This window comes from Ctenopharyngodon idella, chromosome 1 (genome assembly GCF_019924925.1).
Source record: "Ctenopharyngodon idella isolate HZGC_01 chromosome 1, HZGC01, whole genome shotgun sequence".
NCBI classification, from domain to species: Eukaryota; Metazoa; Chordata; class Actinopteri; order Cypriniformes; family Xenocyprididae; genus Ctenopharyngodon; species Ctenopharyngodon idella.
The window spans coordinates 44,005,725-44,027,732 of NC_067220.1; the positions used below are offsets into that span (position 1 = coordinate 44,005,725).

The following is a 22,008-nucleotide window of genomic DNA, read 5'->3' on the forward strand; positions in this document are numbered from 1 at the left end:
ATATCCCAAATGTTTCCAACTATTTGTAATTCGTGAGAAAATTGCTATTTTAACCAAGGCTCCGGGACGTGTGAGGAGTCGCCTGTCAGTGGCATCATACCCGCGTTACCCTCAGTTTCCGGCTTTATTTTGTAGAAACCATTGAAACACCAAAGACGCTTTAATATATTACATGTTTTAATAGACAAGGGAACAACTGTTTTGATATATTTATAGACAGAAAACTAATTGTTGTTATTTAGCTCAACACGTTTAGTCTTATTGTTTAAATCTAATTTTCTTGATTTTTTGTGAGTACCATGCTTTTACCATGCCTCAGAGAAAAACACTATTTTGTCAAGTAGCTAACATAGCATAATCAGATGCAGCTTTATTTTTAGTAACAGTAATACAGAATTTTCTCCATCATACAATACGTTTTAAAATTAATTGCATGCCATTTATCAACACAAGCCATTCAGCATTTAATATGATATATTAAAATCGATCTAGCTTACTGCAGTATGTAACAAGTGTCTCACAGCAGCCGCCGAGCGAATGCACAGAGTAACTTTATAACATTTTCAACACACTTAAATGTATCTAATATGATAAACAGCGCTGCGTTACCTCATACTCATGACCGGAAAAGCGGAAGCGGCGCCGGCGACTGTGGCATAGTAAAATTTCAGCTGCTCATGAGGCGTGTGTTGCGCAATTGCTCCAGCGGCCTCGTTCAGCTCCCACAACACTCGGTCCTGCTCTGCTTCATACTACAATAACGTTAATAATCACATCCATGAACATGATTTCTTCCTGAGTCCTATCCCTATTCTTTTCCACTGGCTGTTGAGGCGAAGACCACATGTCCCAAGATTCCGCGCTCAAACTTGGCATCATCAAGCTATGCCTTTGTTTTGAATAGGCCTCTAGTGACCTCTAGTGGACAGAAAATATTACATATTGCACCTTTAATAAAATTACAGGCACATGCAGTTGTTTTGCAAAAAGTCAAAGTATTATGAATATAGTATGTACCTGGAATGTTTTTGGTTATCTTATAAGATCGTACTGATGACGTTGTGAGTTAGTCATTTGATGGTAATGAAATTACAGGGATGAAACATAGTTACGTTGTCATTTAGTAAGTCATGAAATTACAAAAAATTAACAATAAATTATGTAACTGGTTGTGTGTTATAGCTGGAGACACACACACACATGGGCTAACAAGACACATCAACAACAAGAGATGGCACGACACTAATCAGCATTAACAATCACAAATTTTAGTTAAATATGATCATGCCATGTGTACAGTTACAGTAAACACAAAACATTCAATTACGCATTATAGAAGTCTGAAAACAGATTACACAGTGCAATATTTTGAAGAGCTTTAGAATTGCTAGAGGTAACAAAAGTGTCCACATAAAGTATTAAGTCATTACAGTAAAAAGGGATGTGAAAATGTAAATAAAGATGTAACAACAGTATAAAAAAGAATTACAAAATAAAAGACAATTAAGGAGTAATACCAAAAAGTTGAACAACATAATTCATTCTACAAAATCATTCTACTACAATTACGATTCTGTAGCTTATGTAATGTGTTTATTTCAAATGTGTTTATTCTGCATGTTACATATTTATTCAGTTTTATCTTTTTCTCTAGAGTTATATTTTCTTGCCAAAAAATAAGCTCCAGCACCAACTACTACGGCTAGCAGAGCTGTACCTCCTGCTGCTCCTATTACTGCTGCCTTTCCTGCAGTTAACACAGTCACTCCTACTTTAGCAGCTATTGCTCCTCCTGCTGCCCCTCCTAATCCACCTGCACCTCCACCAAGTGCTGCTCCAGTAGTATATTTTCTCTGTAGAATTTCATCCTGTGCCTCCTTATAGTCCTGCTCAGTGTATCTCCTGTTTCCGTTCATCCTCTGCAGTGACTCAGTCTTTTTCAGAAGCTCAGTGACCTGAGATTGATCTTTATCTTTGTTCTTAAAAACATGAAAACCTCCTGAACACTGATCAACTATTGACCGCAATGTTTCAGATTTACTCACATATTCTTCCACTGGCACATGTAACTGATCTGCATGAGTAAAGAGCTCTTGTGTTTTAAGACCTTTGCTCCAAAATTATCCTGGATCCACTGCATAACACTACATTCATTCTCTGTGAATTTGACCCTCAATCTGATCACCAGCAGAAACACATCAAGATTTATATCCTGTAATATCTTCTCTATTTCAGTTTGAGCATCTTTAACCTTCACTGATGTATCAGAGAGTCCTACAGTGTCGATCACTGTGATTGTTCGCCCATCCACCTCTGTTTGTTCTAACTGACAGTTTCCGGTCACAGGCGAAGGAGAAAAATCTTCTTTAAATATTTCTCTAACTCCAATGATGGTGTTTCCTGATAAACTCTTTCCTGATCCAGTCATTCCTAACAGCATAATATTGAGATCTGATAGAGTAAAAAAGACAGACAGATAGACATATGGATGAATGAACAGACAGACAGATACAGTACCTGTACAGTTCTGTACATGTATGAAAGAAATAATGTCAAACTGATTTGTGAACTGGTTTGACACTCAGTGTGGCTGAAGTCAGTAGTAGTTCTTGTGTTTCTGCTTAACTCCTCTTTTTTTCTGGTCTTGTTTCTCTGTCCTTCATTTGGTCGTATTTTTACAGTTTTAAGGTTTAACAGTGTAAACTCTTTTAAAGATGTTGTGTCTGGTGTAGTGTCTCCCTCCATTTCTCTCTACCAATTCATCAATCTTCTCCAGCAGTTCAGTAACCTGACCTCGATTTTGTCTGTCTTTATTGTTGAGTGAGTGATATCTGCCACCACAGTTGTCAATCAGTAATTTTACATCTTTGTTTGTTCTGATATACTCATCCAGCGGTGGATATTTTAACCAAGACATCCAATCAATGCTAGTGAAGAGTATAATTGTGTGATTTAAAGCATCTTGCTCAATGTTTTCCTGAAACCATTTCACTGTGTTCTGCATTGTGTTAGAGTACCACAGGCTGATGACCAGCAGAAACACATGAGGACCAGGAGCAGACATGTAACGCTCAATTTCAGCCTTCAGTTGATCATTATGGAATGAGTCAAGAAATCCTGGAGTGTCTATAACTGAGATGGTTCTCTCACACACAAAGAACTGTAGAGAACTGTACTTGATCATTTACTTTAAATAAAATGTAATTGTTACCATTGTTGTGTTTTTCATGCTGAATGTTGAAGTCTGTGTGTGACTCAAGCATGATCAATTGCAAGATATTGTCACAAATATACATTGAAAGTTACAGAAAGTTTGTGAACACCTTACAGAATCTGTGAAAATGTGAATAATTTTTTACAAAATAAGAGTGATCATACAATATGAATCTTATTTTTTATTTTGTCCTGAGTAAAATATTCTATAAAATGTTTACGTATGGTCCACAAGACCAGAAAGTAGCTGAATTTATAAAAACATCCTGCTCAAAAGTTTGTGAAACCTTGATTCTTAATACTGTGTGGTTACCTGGATGATCTACAACTGTTTTTTTTGTTTGTTTGTTTGTTTGTTTGTTTTGTGATGGTTGTTCATGAGTCCCTTGTTTGTCCTGAACAGTTAAACTGCCCAATATTCTTCAAAAAAATCCTCCAGGTCCCAAAAATTCTTCGGTTTTCCAGCATCTTTTGCATATTTGAACCCTTTCCAACATGGGCTGTATGATTTTGAGATCTGTCTTTTCACACTGAGGACAACTGAGGAACACAAACACAACTATTAAAAAAGGTTCAAACAGGATGAAGATGTCCAAATTTTTCTTATTTTGTTAAATATCTCCACACACACACACACACACACACACACATTTAGTACTGCCCTTCGGAAGCAACAGAAGACACTTAAATGTTTGCCAGAAGACAAATTAAGTACAATATTCCTTGTTCTTCAAATTCAAAAGGTTTCCATCCCCCGGCTCTTAAAGCATTGTTTCCTTCTGGAGCATCAGTGAATGTTTGAACCTTTTTTAATAGTTGTGTTTGAGTCCCTCAGTTGTCCTCAGTGTGAAAAGATGGATCTCAAAATCATTCAGTCACTGTTGGAAATGGTTCAAATACGCAAAAGATGCTGGGAAACTTTTAAAAAGGTGACCTAACTTCTAAGTAATTCATTAACTAGTCTATTTTGTGTGTTGAATAATGATCTTTTACAATTTTGTTAACACTGTCATAAACATATTTATTACTGCCTCCTCTCAACCTGCTCAACATTTTGAATTTAACATTGAACTCACTTATTACTGACACTGTATCACAGTATGAGAATGGTGTGATGTCACTGTGATCATCGCATGATCTCATGTGTTGACTGCGTTAATTGTGTTAAGGCATTTAATTCAAATTTACCCATCAAATCATCCACTTCCCTAAAATTTAACCACTTTTAATTATTTCATGGTCCAGTGAAGCCTCTTAAGAAAATTTCTCATTAAGCTTATTGATGGCTCATTGTACACAAAAATACCTTTAGAAAATATTTAGCTACAAATGGTTCGGTATTGCCTTGTTTTGACACATCTCCTGGTGTCATTCCTCTTTCCAGCTCCCATCTCAGTCTTTCTTTCTCTCTCTCCGTGTTTCCATCTGTTTCCTGTGATCTTCCTGGACAGCAGCGCTCTTATCTCTGAGGTGTTTGTGTTCTGTTGGTTCTCTGCTCTCCTTGCTCATGTCCTCTTGTTTCTTTGTAATGTCTTCTGTTTCAGTTTCCATGCTCTCTTTGGTTTTAACATACTCCTTTGTATTTATCCCTTTTTTCTCCTCTTGTTTCTTCTCCTCCTCTAGTTTCATTGTCTCTCTAAGTTGTCTCTGATTCTTCAGGTAGATCTCATTGCTGTAGTTTTGTCCTCCATTGTTCTTCACCGTATGATCAATACTCTTCAGGAGCTTTGTGATCTGGCTGGAATCACACTCATTTTTGTTGTTTATCACATGAAATCGTCCTTCAAAGTAGTTAAGTATTTTCTGTGTTTCTTCACTCTCAATGATTTGATTAAATTCTCTTTTGGATATTTTTTTCCCGTCCAATAAACAGAACCATAGTGAAGAGCAAAGATTCTTCTCCGAAGTTCTTCTGAATTTGCTCCACAATGTTCCTCTCATCCTCTCTAAAGTTCTCCAGGTTAATGACGAGCAGGAACACGTGAGGACCAGGATCAGAGAGATCCAGACTCTTCATCATCTGGCTTCTTCATCTCTTCATCAGTCAGGTGAGGGTTGAAGAATCCTGGAGTGTCGATGATGGAGATGTTTCTGTCTTCTACTCTTCCTCTCTGTATCTCAGTCTCTCTGGTTCTGCTCTCTTTAAATGCCTTTCTCCCCAGTATTGCATTTCCTGTTGAACTCTTTCCAGCTCCAGAGACTCCCAATAACACAATTCTCAGATCACTGAAACCAGATACTTCATCAGGCTCTGTGAAACAGACATCACACTTATTAGCGCATACCCTTTGTTTATGTGGTTTTTGTTTAACTAAACATATAATTAATATATTTCTTCATATGGGCTGTCAAAATACTGGGTACTTTTGTCAAAATGTCATATGGTTCATAGCCTATTATACCCTGTGTTAGTAATTAATTCTATGTATTCACCCTCAGAGGTGGGTAGTAACGAAGTACATTTACTTGAGTATTTTTTTTTTTTTTTTTTTTTGAAAAATTTGTACATTTAAGAGTAGATTGAAATGTAGGTACTCTAACTTGAGTACATTTCTAATGAAAAAAGCTGTACTTTAAAGTACAGCTGATAAATAATCACAGTTGATAATGTTGTTTATAATGCATTATGCATGCATTATAATGCATTAAGAATACCCTTATAATGAATTATAAATGCAGGCTTCATAGAAAGTGTTACCAAAAAGTTTTTAAGAAAACACAACAGCAACAGATCCTTATATAACTGTATAGTTAAAAGGTAATTACTGACCATTTAGTGCTGATGCCATTTTCAGTCAGTTTCTTGGGTTATTCGTCATTTAATCACTCATCTTCTTACAGTGCTCCCTGTGGATAAAAATTATTGAAAATGACTAAGCATGTTTAAGGTAAAAGTACTGTAAGATGATTTAATGAATTGTGACCTAAAAAAAGACAAAAGACTCAGTAATCAGTAAGGGACTGTAATGTTAATTCAAAGTTGCATAACTTTTTTTAACCCAAGTGCTATTTATTACTCCAAAAGATCAAACTCCAGTTTAAGATTGTGATACAATGTGTTTTTTCCTGTTCATTGTACAAGAGTATCTGAAAACCTGTTGCTGAATGATTCATGTCATGCAACATATATAGCCTAAAACAGACAATGTCATTTGAGTAAAAAAGACCTTTGAATTATTATTATTATTATTTCATAGTTTCCTACCATGGCTTATGTGTGATTTGTATGGAAAATTGTTACCTTGTTCTTCTTGTTGTTGTTCTCTCCAAGACTGCTTTACCTGTAAATGAAAATGTTGTCTGACCTGAAATGTTCATGAGATATGGACATTTTGCAGTTGTTTTTATTCTCATGGAAGCTGAGAAACTAAAGTGTTGTAGCTTGATGTGAATGTGTGATATGAACGTATTTATCCAGCTGAAACTTGAAAAAAGTGTCCTGTTCTGTATGACCAAGTACACAGAAACCCTACACATTATGAAACAAACATAAAGGTAAATTACAGTGTGCACCTCTGAGACCATGTAGATAAAGGATATTTTTCAGGCAGTACACACTGTTTAACCTTGCTGTAAAAATACGTCCAAATTCTGACAGTAACAATTTTACATTAAATAATATAAGTTCAAACAACATTCAATTTGGCAAGTTGAATATACTTAATATTCTACGTGAAGACAACTTAACTGAATCAGTGCAAAAAAAGATAACTCAAAAAATTGAGAGAATGAATTTTTATTTATTTATTTTTTTACAGTGCAGTGACACATTTCAGAGAGAGAGAGAAAAAAGAAACAAATCAAAGTTTAAAAATGCATTCTTAGTGTAAATTAAACTGCTTGTTTGCAGTTTGTTAGTTTACCAACTTCATCTAAAATATTAAGTTTAAAATGTAATTAAATTTGTGATAAATGTTTGTTGTTATATGCATAAGAAAAAAAAAAAATAAGATTAATCTATAAATTTAGGACAAAAACTGAATTACTACTAGTAATTTGGCCAAATTATTCACTAAATGCCCCCTTTACCTTTAAAAAAATTAAATAAAAAATACAGGCACATTTGCTGGAATTACAGTAGCTCATTTCTGTCACAAACGATGCAGGATCTGTGTTGATACATTTTCCAACAGATCATTACAAACAGATAAACAGAACAGAAATATATAATGAAAAAAATAAATCAGCTTTGTGAGAAACTGCTGGTTCCCCTGAAGATTCAGAAAGCTTATACTGTAGCAGCACAGATAATTCTAGCAAGTTATGTTCTATAAAAAAGTCATTTAAAGTTATTTAAGCTTATCTTCTTTATGCTCTTCATTTGTAAGCAAACATCATAAGTCTCACTGGTTAGTCATGAGTGTCTGGAGGTCTCTTCTCATCTAGGCAGTGGTGATTCTCCTGACTCTTATTTCTGGCATGATCACATATACCTCTGATGATGACTCAATAGAGAGAGCAGAGGAGTAACTTTTTGTATCTGGTCAACACTGATTATATGCAGATATTATATATGAGACATGACAAGAATTTGAAAATAAGGAACATAACTTTCAAAAATTACATGAATCATAAGAAAATAAACATAAGGTAAGGTAAGCTTTCGACACTTCAATACAAAGTACAACAGGAGAGCCACACACACACAGCAAGTTGATGCAAAACAGTAAAAAGGGATGGGGAAATGTAAATAAGAATACAACATTACAACAATTTAAAAATAATAATAATAATAATAATAATAATAATAATAATAATAATAATTAATGTATTACCATTACATCAGGACAGAATAATATAATCTAATTTTTTTTAAAAATTATTATTTTTGAAGCATTCCTTGCAAACAAGTTTGTTCTACTCATATTATATACATGTTATGTAATGATACTTATAGGGTCTTCATTTACTTTTATCTTTTTCTCTAGAGTTATATTTTCTTGCAAACAAATACTTTCCAGCACCCGCTGCTACTGCTGCCAGAACTGCACCTCCTGCTGCTCCTAATAATGCTGCTGCTCCTATTAATGCTGCTTGTCCTGCAGTAAATGCAGCTGCTCCTATTGTAGAAGCTGCTGCCCCTACTCCTACTGCACCTCCTGAAGCTGCTCCTCCTCCTGCTGCTCCTACTATTGCTGCTGCTGCTGCTGCTGCTCCTCCTATTCCTCCTACTGCTGCTCCAGTACAATAATTTCTGTGTAGTATTTTATTATGAGTCTCCTTATAGTCCTGCTCAGTGTATCTCCTGTATCCATTCTTCTCCCTCAGTTTCTTTATCTTGTCCAGAAGCTCAGTGACCTGAGATCGATCTTCATCATTGTTCTTAAAATCATGAAAACCTCCTGAACACTGATCAACTATTGACTGCAGTGTTTCAGATTTACTCAGATATTCTTCCACTGGCACATGTAACTGATCTGCATGAGTAAAGAGCACTATTGTGTGTTTTAAGACCTCTGCTCCAAAATTATCCTGAATCCATTTCACAACTTTACTGATCTCCACAGTGAATGTCTCACTCAGTTTGATCACCAGCAGAAACACATCAATACCATTATTTGTACTCTGTAATATCTTCTCTATTTCAGTTTGAGCATCTGTGATCTTCACTGATGTATCAGAGAGTCCTACAGTGTCGATCACTGTGATTGTTTGTCCATCCACTTGTGTTTGTTCTGATTTACAGGTTCTGGTTACAGACTCAGGAGAAAAATCTTCTTCAAATGTTCCTTTAACTCCAATGATGGTGTTTCCTGTCGCACTCTTTCCTGATCCAGTCGAGCCCAACAGCATAATATTCACATCTGACACTGTAAATAAGACAGACAGATAGACATATGGATGAATGGATAGACAAACAGCATGAATTACTCAATACTTACTTTCAGGAGGTATTTCTATGCTGTTCCTCCGCATCTTCTCTGTGAGTGGAAACTTTTGCTCTCTTTCTCTATTATGAGGAAACATATTTTGTAAGTTAAAAGATGAAAACTTCCTTTACAGTTTAAGTAAAAAATGTTTATTTTTATAAGTAAGGTTTATAAGATAAGGTTTATAAGTGGGAACTGGGAAGCTCGGGATCTGTATGAATTTGGGGCGTCAGTGAGAAACATTGCGGAATACCACAATACTTGGTATTTAGCAGTGACACTTTTCTATTTACAACGAAATAAGCTAATTCCCTGCTCAAAATATGATAGCATTATAAGATAACAATATAATAAGCATAGCCTAACGATAAAGTTTACAGTGGCTTCACAAATTAATTAAAAACATAAAAAAGCAAAACACACCTGACACACATTCTGTTCTTCATTTTCTAGATTTATAAATGCTGTATTTTTGTGTAGGCTAAATAATTAAGAGAAAGTAGAGCGCCATCTTACTCCGACGAAAGTGACTTGAACGGATAGTGACACACGACTTCCCCCCACCTCTAAAATAGTTTCCCATAGGCCTATATGCAAATGTATTATGTAATATATTGCATTATATTTTGCAGTAATATATACATATACAGTATATTTTGCATTATATTTGTGTTCCGTATACGACGTAAGCCTATAATCGCTCGATTCGCTCAACAACACAAATTGTCAAAATAATAATCCAAACTGAACAAATCACGTGCCATGTAAAAACTATGATCATTATGAACATTAATAAATGAATGGAAACCCATTCCATCAAACATCTACTCGCCTTTGTGAAGATGAGCTCAAGTTTAACTTCACTTCCTTATTTATATCAGCTTTGAAGTGAAACTGAAAATAGACGGTCACCGCTGACAATGACTAATAATTTATGCAGGAAGACGTAAATTTTATGTAGCCACTCATTTGCCTTTGTCGGGTTCGGGTGCATTTTTGACGCCTATGGTTTGATTTTTAGGATGTTTGCACTGGGCAGAGAATGAATATTCACAAGTTTCCCGTTTCGTGTCGCAGCTACGTAATTACTACATGCATGTGCTTGTTTTACTTGGGAACACTTGAATTTCTCATCGTATATGACCAATATTGCATATATGAATCAGTCATTAGGCCTTTGTTTGTTTTGCGTGATCATTTATATACGTGCGAGCACCAAATATAAAAATCATTCCACCTAAAGCAGACCTGTTTTCTCATGTTAGTACTTTATTTCCATACATTTAAATTGCTGACCAAAGTTTTGATGAAGCAAAATTGCAGCACAGATTAATCTCTCATTCAGTTTGCATATTTCAATTTTTTCGAGATGGAGAAAGCAGCTAAATTACATTCAGTTCAAGCAACAACCCCCTCAATTTTCAAACCATAAATTACAATTAAATTTGTAGACAAAGAAAGTTGGAACCCAGATAAACAAACTCACTTGCAAACCCTCCATGCACAAAAGCAGCTCTGCGCATTCACTGCATAACACAGCGCCCTCTGCTGGCCACGGGTAAATAAGGCTCTCCAGTGCACGATTCCAATGTTCAGATTTAATTCTTAGTGTCAAATCATCAAACTGCCTGTTTGCATATACCAATATGGTAGTTTACCAATTTAATCTAAAATATTAAGTTTAAACATTAAGTAAATCTGTCATAAATATTTGTTGTTATATGCTTAGTTCAAGTAAAACACTAAGATAAATCTATACATTTAGGACCAAACCGCAAAACTGAATTACTACAAGTAATTAGTGCTTATTCACCAAATGCCCCCTTTACCTTGACACAAAAAACTACAAGCACATTTGCTGGAATTACAGTAGCTCATTTCTTTCACAAATGATGCAGGATCCGTCTTGATTGTAAATTTTCCAAAAGGATCATTACAAACAGAGATAAACAGAACAGAAATATGATGAAATCAGCACCAGTACAGAAGTTTGATTCGTCTTTCACATCCCCATCAGTCAGTCATTCCTTGTTTTCTTTTCCTCTGATGCTGCACATTTTGGTTATAAACATAAAACTTGGTTTATTTCTGTGACCCCTGACCCTAACATCTGTCAGTCAAACCCAGCAACACATCTACGCAGTGTCAAATACAGATTTGTGAAAATACAGAATTTATACCATTAAATCACAATTGATACAGATTGCATGCAACTGTCAAAACCTTTTTCTGTGTGCATTTGATAAGGGAATAGTTCATTATGATAATGATAGGGTGAATTATTCCTTTAAAATGTCTCATCACACTGCAATAGGAGTATTTACGTACAGCATTTAAAAAAAATAATAATCAAACATTCATTCACAATCTAAAAACATATCTATCCTGATAGATAACATCTATAATCTAAATCTCACCCTGAAGAGATGAGGATGAGCATCCAGTTGTCTATTCCCAGAAGATCCAGTTTAGTGAGTCCCGTTGTCCATCAGCGCCTCCTCCCGGTTTGGCACTCGGACAGTAATAAAGTCTTTCAATATGTTGGCATGTGACATGCTGGTCTGGCAGCAATTTGACGTTTATTATGTGTGTAGTGTGAGAAAGAGAGAGACAGTCCAGAAAGAATACAGCAGTGAGAGCAGCTTCAAGAGGAGGCCAAAGGTCAAGAGGTCAAAGTTCAGCGGACTCGTTCAGCTGATCACCAGGATGCCGAAGTATTTCTTCAGCTGCTCCAAAAAGACGAATGTCAGGACGGTGTGAGGAATCAAGCGGATCCCGGCCGGAACTAATCCCTGTCATACGATTGGATGGAGAGAATGATCAGTAATGAAAAAGATAAATTCCCTGGTGTTAAATTAACACCACTCAGTGTTCATATGGGAACCACCAGCAGGGTGTTAAAGTAACACTGAAGCAGTGTTAGAGTTAATTAGATACTTAAGAGATGATTGTTTGATTATTGAAGACACCTGATGATAACGAGCAGAATCACTGAAAAAAAGAGAAACACAAGAACTACAACTGACTTCAGCCACAGCCTTAGATGAAATCAACTGAAAAGACATTAAATCTCTCTCATTACAAACCAGACTGACTTTATTTCTGTCATTTGTCTACAATTCTTTTTGAGAATTAACAGAGATTTAGATGTTGATGGTCACCATTATGGTGATCAGTGTCTCGTTTAGTTGGGCAGTTTGACACTTGACTTTTTGTCAGTTTGTGGTTTTTGTAGCAGTGTTTTGTAACTGCTGGTGGTTCCCATATGAACACCAAATGGTGTTAATTTAACACTGGGGAATTTGCTGTGCAGTATGTTATGACAAAATGAAACAAAATAAAGTCAAACTGATACCTTGTAGAAGGCCAGTGGTCCCAGTTTGGCAGTTTCAGTCAGGCAGTGTATCACACCCTAATATACAAGAACACATTTGACAAATGAGCAATTAAGATAATGACAATGATCAAAGAGAGAGAGGGGGGTTAGGGTTGGGTTGGGGGGGGGTCTCACTCTGTATTCTCCTTTAGAGTTCATTAATCTCGTCTTTATTACATCCAGTGGCTGGCAGAGGAACGTTGCACAACCTCCCTGAAGAGAGGAAGAGATGACATGAAAATGAATAACAATTACACTTCTACAAGTAAAAATTTCAAATTTAATCACTACAAACTAGTTGTCCAATAACTATCAGTAGGATTGACCAATCAGAGGCTTCGGTACTCACAGCGATGAAGCTGGACAGGAAGTGTGTGAGTATGTTGTCTCCCATGAGTCCTGTTCCCAACACCAGCTGCTTGGCCTGATCATAACATGCCAGCTAACACAGAAAGAGATGTTCAACATCATTACATCATCATAAACTGGTAGTTTGCCCATGATAGATTTTTAATACTTTTTATGCACTTAGTTTTGGGGTAAATCTCAATTCTTCAGTATGTATTAAATGTTTCAAGGATAATCAGATATTTAATATATTCCCATCATGCACTGCTTCCTCACCTGTCCGACAGTGACCAGAGCTCCTCTGCTGGACGCCATAGTGGCTCCTGAGAACAGCTTCCTGGTTCCCTCTGAGAAAAAAACATGTTTAGAGAGAGACATTCAAACATGTGTAGATGTTCATGACTGTATGAGATGCAGAAGTGTGCTTTACCTTCCCGCCAGACCCTGAAGAGTCCATCCAGCGCGTGTTTATAGCTGCGAGAGACACAGAAATGATTCAGGTAAATCACATTATCACTCTCTGGAGAGTAAAGACTGTTTTTAGATCTAGACGCACTCACTTTCTTCTCTGCTCTACAGGAAGCTTCATATCGTTCTGCATCCTGTAGAAATAATCAACATGAAACACTCACACTTGACCAGATGAGACACAGATGAGCTAGAAAAACAAACACAAACCCCACAATACACACCGAACATTAACCAGGTCTGCTGGGGTCCCGATGAAACCGCCAGTGAAGCCTGCAGAAAAACACAGAAAGTGAGAGTATATCACAATATATTCTTATTTATATATATATGCGTTATTATTATACGGGTTATTATCGTTAACTAAAACTAGACATTTCCATTATTCAAAATGAAATAATAACTAGAAAATAAAAGATAAAAAACAAAATTAATTTTGTTTTTGTCAAGTTTTATTGCTAAAACTTTAAAATGAAAATTGTAAATATAAAAATAACTAAAACTGAAATAAACATAATAAAGTAATTTAATAACTATAATACTATATTATATCTCTGTCCATTAATTTTCCTATTATCACTATGAAGCTGCTTTGAAACAATCTGTATTGTGAAAAGCACTATATAAATGAAGATGACTTGACTTATATAATACACACCAATCTCTAACCTTCCATGTCTTGGCAAAATAATTGAAAAGTGTCCATACAGCTAAATAACTATCTCTTACTATCTAACGCCAGTAAACTTAGTGAGAAGTTTAAGTCTGGCTTTCAGGCAAAGCACAGAAACAGCCTTGCTTAAGGTTTTAGATGATCTGCAAGTTATTTGGGACTCAGGAAATTTGGCAATCCTTGTTCTTTAGATCTGCTTTTGACACTGTTGATCAAGAGATTGTACTCAAACGTCTTTCAGGTCCTGTCTTAGACTGGTTCAGATCCTACTTAAGTAGCAGGGAATACTGTGCTACACTGGGTACCTACACCTTCAGGCGTTACTTCATTTCTTGTGGTGTTCCTCAAGGCTCAGTATTGGGTCTCATATTATTTAACCTATACATGCTTCCTTAAGCTGGTGTAATTAATCAGTACAATATTTCATTTCACCAGTATGCAGATGACATGCAACTCTATCTTTCAATGGCACCAGATGCCCACAATTCAATTTCCACACTACTGGACTGCATAGTGAGCATAAAATTGTGGCTGTCACAGAACTTTCTACAGCTAAACAAAGATAAGACAGAGGTATTTGTTATCAGTAATGACGCACGGCAAACATCTATTGCTCCATATCTTGACTCTATCACTAAAAGCCATTAATCAGGTCAAGAACTTAGGAATAATGTTTGACAGAGACCTCAGTTTTAAAATAACATTTTAGCATTTTTACTAAAACAGCATATTATCACAGCTGCACAAATGCCGACTCGCTCTAAATGTCGTTTTTAAATGTCTTCATGGAACTGCCCCAATATACCTTTCTAATTTGTTGAATAAATATGCTCCAGTGAGATGAACATCCAGTGGAAACTTGTTGGCTGTACCAAAAACACTACTGTTTTTTTACACAACCTACTGACGAAGGCAAAGAGCCGAAACGTTTGTTATCTTATCTCCTGTGTGCTATGATTAAAGTGCTTCAGATTGCAGACCTTTTTTGTATCCTTAAATTGATATATAGGTCTCGGCACCTAATTAGTTGGGAGAGCGCGGTGAATGCTTTGATTGTACGAAAAACACTAAAAATTGCTGAGTCAGCCTTTAGTCATTTCAGTCCCATGCTATGGAACTCTCTTCCTGATAACCTACGAGCGATCGACTCACTATAAACTTTTAAAAAGTATCTAAAAACACATCTGTTTACTAGGGCCTTTCTTTGATTTTATTTTTTTGTTGCATTTCATTTTATCTTTTTTCTATGATGTGTGTACGTGTTTTTTTTTTCTTTTGAGTGAATGCACACATATTTCTTTTCACTGTTTTTAATAGGTGCTTAAAAGGTAAACGTTTTATTTACTCTAAATCTAATTATGATACTGTGTTGCATTGCACTGTATTGAATTATATGTATTGCATTGGGTGTCTCATCATAAGGTAGTTTGTCTGAGATTGTGTGCATTCACCTCCAAACGCGCCCAGCAGGACTTTCTGATAGAAAGGCATTGGTCCCTGACTGCTGCTGCCCATCATGTCTCTGACCGTCTCATAGATGGCAAACCGCGTGAGAGAATACGACATCTGCAGAGAGACAGATTCAGTTCATCATCATCATCTTCTTCTGTGTTAGAATCTGATCCTTAACAATGTTTAGCCTGCAAACACTCCTAAAGCCCTTAATCTCACACTTAACCACGAGAAATTGACACTCAACTGAAGATCTTGTGTTTCATGAATAAACACAAACTGAGAACATGAAGTGCTTCTTTAGGGGATCACAGATGGGAAATAATGAGGAAGAGTTACATATTTAGAGCAGTATATTGGTTGACTATTCAAAAACTTGTGTAATCCAAGGCTCTACTTTCATAATAGCCACTTTCACATAAGAAATCTGTTAAATCCCTGTTAAATCACTGGATTCATGTTTCTCACAACCTCAGCTTTTCTGTGTTTTACACCTATTGTTTTGTTTTATTTGTTTTATACATATACCTATGTTATCATTCACGCGCAGCACCAAAACCATTAAACTCTGATGTCATTTGTAAGAAATTTAGCTATCTGCATCTGAAATACAATAGTACAATACTACTATTTGTTTGAAAAATCTTAAACAAAATTTGTTTGGCGAATATGTCCACCTATCATTCTGTAATATTGCATATCATTTATTTGAAAGACTGATCTCCACACTATTTTCTGCATTGTCATGGTGAATGTTCATAACAGTTTGTTTTGTTTTGCCATCTGCAGTTTGGCAGCATTTTTTCCAAAACATTGCTAAACCAAAAGGATACATTTCAATAAATAAACAAAGTGAATTCATTTGTGTCGGCTTCTGCGGGACTCAAACTCTTTGATTTTTACATCAGTGTCCAAACCTCATACAAGCTTTAAACTGCTGTATCCTGATCACATGACCTCTCTCACTCGCTAACAGAAAAAAATGACATGGCAAAAGGCAAAGGCTGAATGTGTCAAAGTGGCTTGTGAAATATTTAGTAAAATCTCCAGTTTTACAGGCGTTTTCAGTAATGAACAGAACATCTCAGCTCAGTTTTCCCAGACGGATATCAAACTCAGAGATCTGGATCTGACCTGTCTGCAGAGGGAAGCGCTGAGGCCGTTGTAGAGCGCCAGCACACCGTCGTTCTTCACCACGTGCATCGCCATGCCAACCATCCTCATCTTCACCTCCTGCTGCGTCTGCAGGTGCACCTGTCAACATCATCATCATCATCATCACAACAGCAATAAGAATAAACAGCAAATTCCTTCACTTGAGTACAGAACAGATAAAAAAAAAAAATATAAAAAACAAAACAAAATTTCACACACTACAAAAAATATAGTGTGGCTAGTGTATTCTTGCTGGCATTGTTTTTATGTACTTTTCCACAGTCTCTGTTGTTAATGACTTGATGAATGATTATTTTATAGAAGGTTCAAGTGGTGTGTGTAAGGAATTGGAAGGAAGCAGAGTATGTCTGTTTCTAAACCACGCAGTGCCATCTGCTGTTGAAAACTAAACACAGAATCGATTCGGGAGAGAATTGTGGTGCATTCAAAAAATATCAGAATCGATTCAGAATCATTTCTCGAGTCGCGATGCATTGATGTATTGTCCCAGCTCTACTTACAAATAGTTTCTAGTTGTTCCCAAAGACTTGCTTTTAATGAAACGTGCGATCGGTCTTTGAATCCATTCAATCCTAACAATAATTATATTTTAGCATTAGAAACACTACTGTGACTAAATTTTTTTTTCGAAAATGACCGATCGTTTCGCTAGATAAGACCCTTATTCCTCATCTGGTATTGTTTAAAGCCCTTTGAAGCTGCACTGAAACTGTAATTTTGACCTTCAACCGTTTGGAGGCCATTGAAGTCCATTATAAGGAGAAAAATCCTGGAATGTTTTCATCAAAAACCTTAATTTCTTTTCGACTGAAGAAAAAAAAGACATGAACATCTTGGATGACATGGGGGTGAGTAAATTATCAGGAAAATTTTATATGAAAGTGAACTAATCCTTTAACCATTACAGAAACATAAAAAATGATTTTGGTAATCACCAATACTTAGGGCAGCTGTGGCACAAACCTAGGCACTAGGCATTATTACAATATAAAAGAACTGTTTTCTATGTGAATATATTTTAAAATGTAATTTATTCATTATTTATTATATAATGTGATCAAAGCTGAATTTTCAGCATTACTCCAGTCTTCAGTGTCACATGATCCTTCAGAAATCATTCTGACATGTTGATTTGATGCTCAAGAAACATTTCTGATTATTATCCATGTTGAAATCAGTTGCTTCATATTTTTGTGGAAACCGTGATACATTTTTGTTTCTCATGATTCTTTGATGAACTGAAAGTTCAAAATAACAGCAATTATTTGAAATAAAAATGTTTTGTAACATTATAATTGTCTTTACTCTCACTTTTGAGCAATTTAATGCATCCTTGAGAAATAAAAGTATTAATTCTGTATAATTCAGTATATATGTTGGAGGAAGTTCATGTGTAATGACCTGCTCACTCGAGCATTACATTCCTGCCACAACATGCAACAGATTGTAACAAAACCTCACAAACTCACTGACACCTCAGTGCACTCACTCACACACACACACACACACACACACTGTAGTACACTGGATTGTTTGAATAGAGGCCAACGGTTGCTCTTCCCAGCACGCCAACAATTTAGGCCAACAATAACTCCACATTTCATTCTCTTCAAAGACAGACGGTGTGAAATGATTTTGTTTATTAACGTGCCTGTTCTCATGTGACTCTAAAGAGAATGAACAGGAGTTTACAAGATAGCAGAAAACGAGATAAAAGTGTGCAGAATATTGTGGGGAAAAATTATAATATCACAAGTCTACTTATACAAACAAATATGTTTGGCACTTGTATTAACTTGTTTTTACCTCATTCAAAGATCATTGGTAACACATTACAACAAAGATCCAGCAGTTAAGAGCAGTTGATGGAAAACTAACATTAACCTTTGTTAATTTCAGTTAAAAAGTAAAATTGTTCATTATGTTAGCTCAGGTCCATTAAATAATATAAACACAACTTTTGATTTTCAAAGTTTTTCATTCTTAGTTCATTCTAATGTCAACAACTGAAACCTTATTGTCCAGTGTTTCCATATAATTTAAAAAAGGTCAAAAGGTCACAGGCTCAGATTGGACTCACGAGGGTCTCGTGGTCTCTCTTTAAACAAACAGTCATCTGAAGGGTAACCGGGTCAAGCACCACTTCAGAAGTCACAACTAGCTGCTTCAGTCAGTATGAGTGTGGATGAACGCCGCTTATCTGTGGCTTTTGTTTCGGTTTTAGCAGAGACTAGACAAATCTAAGATAATTCAGCCTGTTATCTCCCAAAAACATGAGGGCACTCAGATGATTTGAGACCAGAGAAAGCGAGAGGGACAAACATCTCTCAGCTACCAGAGAACTGATTGTTCAATCAACTCGCTCTCATTCTTTGAATTCATTCATTCGTGTCTCATTCATTGCTGGAGCTTTCTGGCCACCTGATACTTTTCTTTGTGAAACTGAGGGGAAAAAACACAGTAAAACTGCAGTCTTATTGAGCAGAAGTGAACTGAAGGACAAAGAAAGACACAAGATAATCAAAGTCCACCAAACCGGACTCAACTGGACGAGCAGACCAACACAGATGGCAGACATGTGCTGATCCAACACGTGTGGAAGACGTGAGGAATCTGGACAAAAGCATGCATGGACTCGCTCACACACACACACACACACACACACATAAATACTTGTATACTGATGTTAGTGATAGTGAAATGTACACTTCCTGTCCCATAAAGCAGCTGAAGCAGCATTACTCAGCACATCCAGAGCTGATCCCAAAATACCACTGGCCTTTAATGTAAAAGTACGGCATGCAGAACATTTACAGCCTTTAATTCATAGTATGCATGTGAAATACGTAAGTACAGTTCTGGAAAACAATTATCCAACTCTATTATAAGCGTCACATAAACTACAAGAACAAACTAACCCTGTATATAATGGAGAAAACTGTGAGTTTACTACACTGTAATTAAATGTCTTTCAAGATGGTTTCAGGAAACTTTAGAAAGTCAAACTGACCTCAGACCTGTTATAATGTGATTACACACTCATTCAATAGGGAATCACATGAGGCCAATAAACTGATCCCAAATCAGATCTCAAACTATTCTGATATCAGTTATTGACATCAATGGCTGATGTTTACATCTAAAGTGCAGGATGAATGACCGTCAATATATAATAGTTTCATTTAAATGCTTTTATTTTAAACTTAAATGTGAAACTTGCCTTGAAACAAAGACTTATTTTACACAATATTTGCTCAAAAAATATTTGAAAATGTAAAAGGTTTATTATAATTTGACAAGGCTGTCAGCAGATTTTAAAACAGACAAATTTATTTCAAGGATTATGTTGATATAGTTAAAATGGCCAAATATTATCTGATTTATCGGTTGTAAAATATTCGTTACAATTCGACTTGTCTGTCAGTTGGAAGAGACAATATATTTCCAAGAATATTAATGTTGAGATTGATAAAATGGCCGAATATTACAGTTGTAAAACATTCATTACAATTTAACAAGGCTGTCAGTAGATTTTGGGACAAACTACAAGCATTATAATGTTCATACTGGTAAAATGACCAAATATTATCTGATTTATTGGATGTAAAATGTTTATTGCAATTTGACAAGGCTGTTCGGACATTTTGAAACAGGCAAACTAAAAGTATTAGCGTCCATAGTGTTAAATTGGCCAAATATTATGCAAATTATCAGATGTCAATAAATATTCATTGCAATTTGAGATTTGGGAACAGACAAACTTATTTAAAATGGCCATTCCGATTTATCCGTCTGGCCGATATATCGGTCTCGTTATGTTAAACTATTAACTCTCCAAATGAGGAACTTTGGGCAGTTTTCTCTCAAAGCCACACTGAAGTCATGTCATGTGCTCGAGCGGTTGTCGTCTTCCTGTGGGGATGAAGATGAGGCCGCTGATGTGTCACTACCTGAACTAACATCCATCCACACACCCATCATCCGCCACCAAATGCCTGACAGCGGCTGATGTGCGGGTCCACGGACACGCGCACACAGCGCGACTCCCTGGCGCGTCTCACCTTCACCAGGTCCAGCGGGTGCGTGCAGCAGGCGGCTCCACACGACGCGATCCCACCGAAATACCAGCGCGACATCCGTTTCTCCGTCATCTCTCCGGCTATCGTTAATTTCTTTTTCTGGCTGCAAGCGACGCGTCCTGTCCCGTGCACTGCTGACTGCGTTTGGTAGCGTGTGTGGATCTCGCTAATCTTCTGCGAGGTCAAGAGCGTACCGGGGATTCTGATCTGCACGAGACATCATGAGTGCGTGGCGTGCGTGACCGGGGTGCGCGGACAAACAAAGTTCACGAGCAACCAATTGGTCGCGCGGAATCTGGAACGGCCTCCCGGTGCGCCAGATCCACCTCCTACTGGCACACACACATTACAATACACACAAAAAGAGAAAAACCATCCATGCGACTGTTCAGTGTTCATTGAGAGTGAGCACTGGACTCTTAAAGAGACAGTAGCCGCTGAGATAACGTGGGGAGCACGCTGAGTTACTGCACTGTCACTTTAAGACGAAACACTTCCTCATTCTCACGCAACTTTTAGAGGCGGCGGTGGAGCCACTGCACTGGCACAATAGATTTGCAATACTGTTGTGTAAAATGTTTAGTCGGCCAATAAACGTTTGTTATGGAGATATGTTGCTGTCTGACTGAATTAATGAGTATCTCTCTATAAAATGTCCATTTATAATGCCATATGGCATATAAATACTATATCAAGTAGCCTACTTTAAAATTGAAGAGTTAGACTGATAATCTCTTTATCAGCAGCCAGTTCCAATAAACCACTTAAGAAAACATTTCTTTAATTAGGTTTATATATATATGTGTGTGTGTGTGTGTGTGTGTGTATATATATATATATATATATATATATATATAAAGGGATTTGTTGCAATCAGAACCCTGATCTTTGCTTTTCAGGTGGCAAAACAATGCACAAAATATATGAAATATCCATAAACTAGTCAATAATTAATAAAAAGAGTAAAGTCCCATCAGTTAAATATTAATATTTTATATGTTTTATATTAATAAAATAGCAGAGAATGAGAAACTGTGTGAAGAAATGCTGAATAGAATATATATATATATAAAGAAGCTTGTTTCTGTTAAAATAAAAAACAATCAAAAAAGTTGATTGTAGGTTCTTGTATGTGGGATCTTGCATTTGACTGCCATCTTGTGGACATTTGCAGTACTTCAGTTTCTGTTGATGAAACACTCATCTTTAAAGGGAAAGTTCACCCAAAAATGAAAACTGTCATCATTTACTCCCCCTCAAGTTGTTTTTAAACCTGTATGAATTTCTTTCTTCTGCTGAACACAAAGGAAGATATTTGAAAGACCCCCCATTAACTACCATAGCATTTTCTTT

General features: G+C 36.3%; 3 protein-coding genes across 4 annotated transcripts; all 3 read right to left on the reverse strand.

Moving 5' to 3' along the window:
- Window positions 1-4,250: 4,250 nt before the first annotated feature.
- Window positions 4,251-5,354, reverse strand: LOC127515914 (DNA ligase 1-like). The gene has a single exon (XM_051900080.1). The coding sequence runs from the start codon at window positions 5,152-5,154 to the stop codon at window positions 4,606-4,608; it is 549 nt and encodes a 182-aa protein (XP_051756040.1). The 5' UTR covers window positions 5,155-5,354; the 3' UTR covers window positions 4,251-4,605.
- Window positions 5,355-6,933: 1,579 nt separating this feature from the next.
- LOC127515856 (GTPase IMAP family member 9-like) lies at window positions 6,934-10,194 on the reverse strand. Of its 2 annotated transcripts, none has more exons than XM_051899980.1 (3): window positions 9,916-10,194; window positions 9,096-9,163; window positions 6,934-9,023 (listed from the first exon to the last, which is right to left on the reverse strand). In XM_051899980.1, the coding sequence occupies exons 2-3, from the start codon at window positions 9,127-9,129 to the stop codon at window positions 8,116-8,118; spliced, it is 942 nt and encodes a 313-aa protein (XP_051755940.1). In that variant the 5' UTR covers window positions 9,130-9,163; window positions 9,916-10,194; the 3' UTR covers window positions 6,934-8,115. The 2 variants fall into 2 exon arrangements, with proteins under 2 accessions (XP_051755940.1, XP_051755929.1); XM_051899969.1 differs by lacking the exon at window positions 9,916-10,194 and adding an exon at window positions 9,507-9,902.
- A 138-nt stretch (window positions 10,195-10,332) lies between these two features.
- Window positions 10,333-21,194, reverse strand: slc25a10b (solute carrier family 25 member 10b). The gene is made up of 11 exons (XM_051900010.1): window positions 20,638-21,194; window positions 16,535-16,654; window positions 15,400-15,514; window positions 13,500-13,548; window positions 13,368-13,409; window positions 13,238-13,281; window positions 13,084-13,154; window positions 12,809-12,901; window positions 12,595-12,672; window positions 12,439-12,495; window positions 10,333-11,875 (listed from the first exon to the last, which is right to left on the reverse strand). The coding sequence occupies exons 1-11, from the start codon at window positions 20,725-20,727 to the stop codon at window positions 11,774-11,776; spliced, it is 861 nt and encodes a 286-aa protein (XP_051755970.1). The 5' UTR covers window positions 20,728-21,194; the 3' UTR covers window positions 10,333-11,773.
- Window positions 21,195-22,008: the final 814 nt, after the last annotated feature.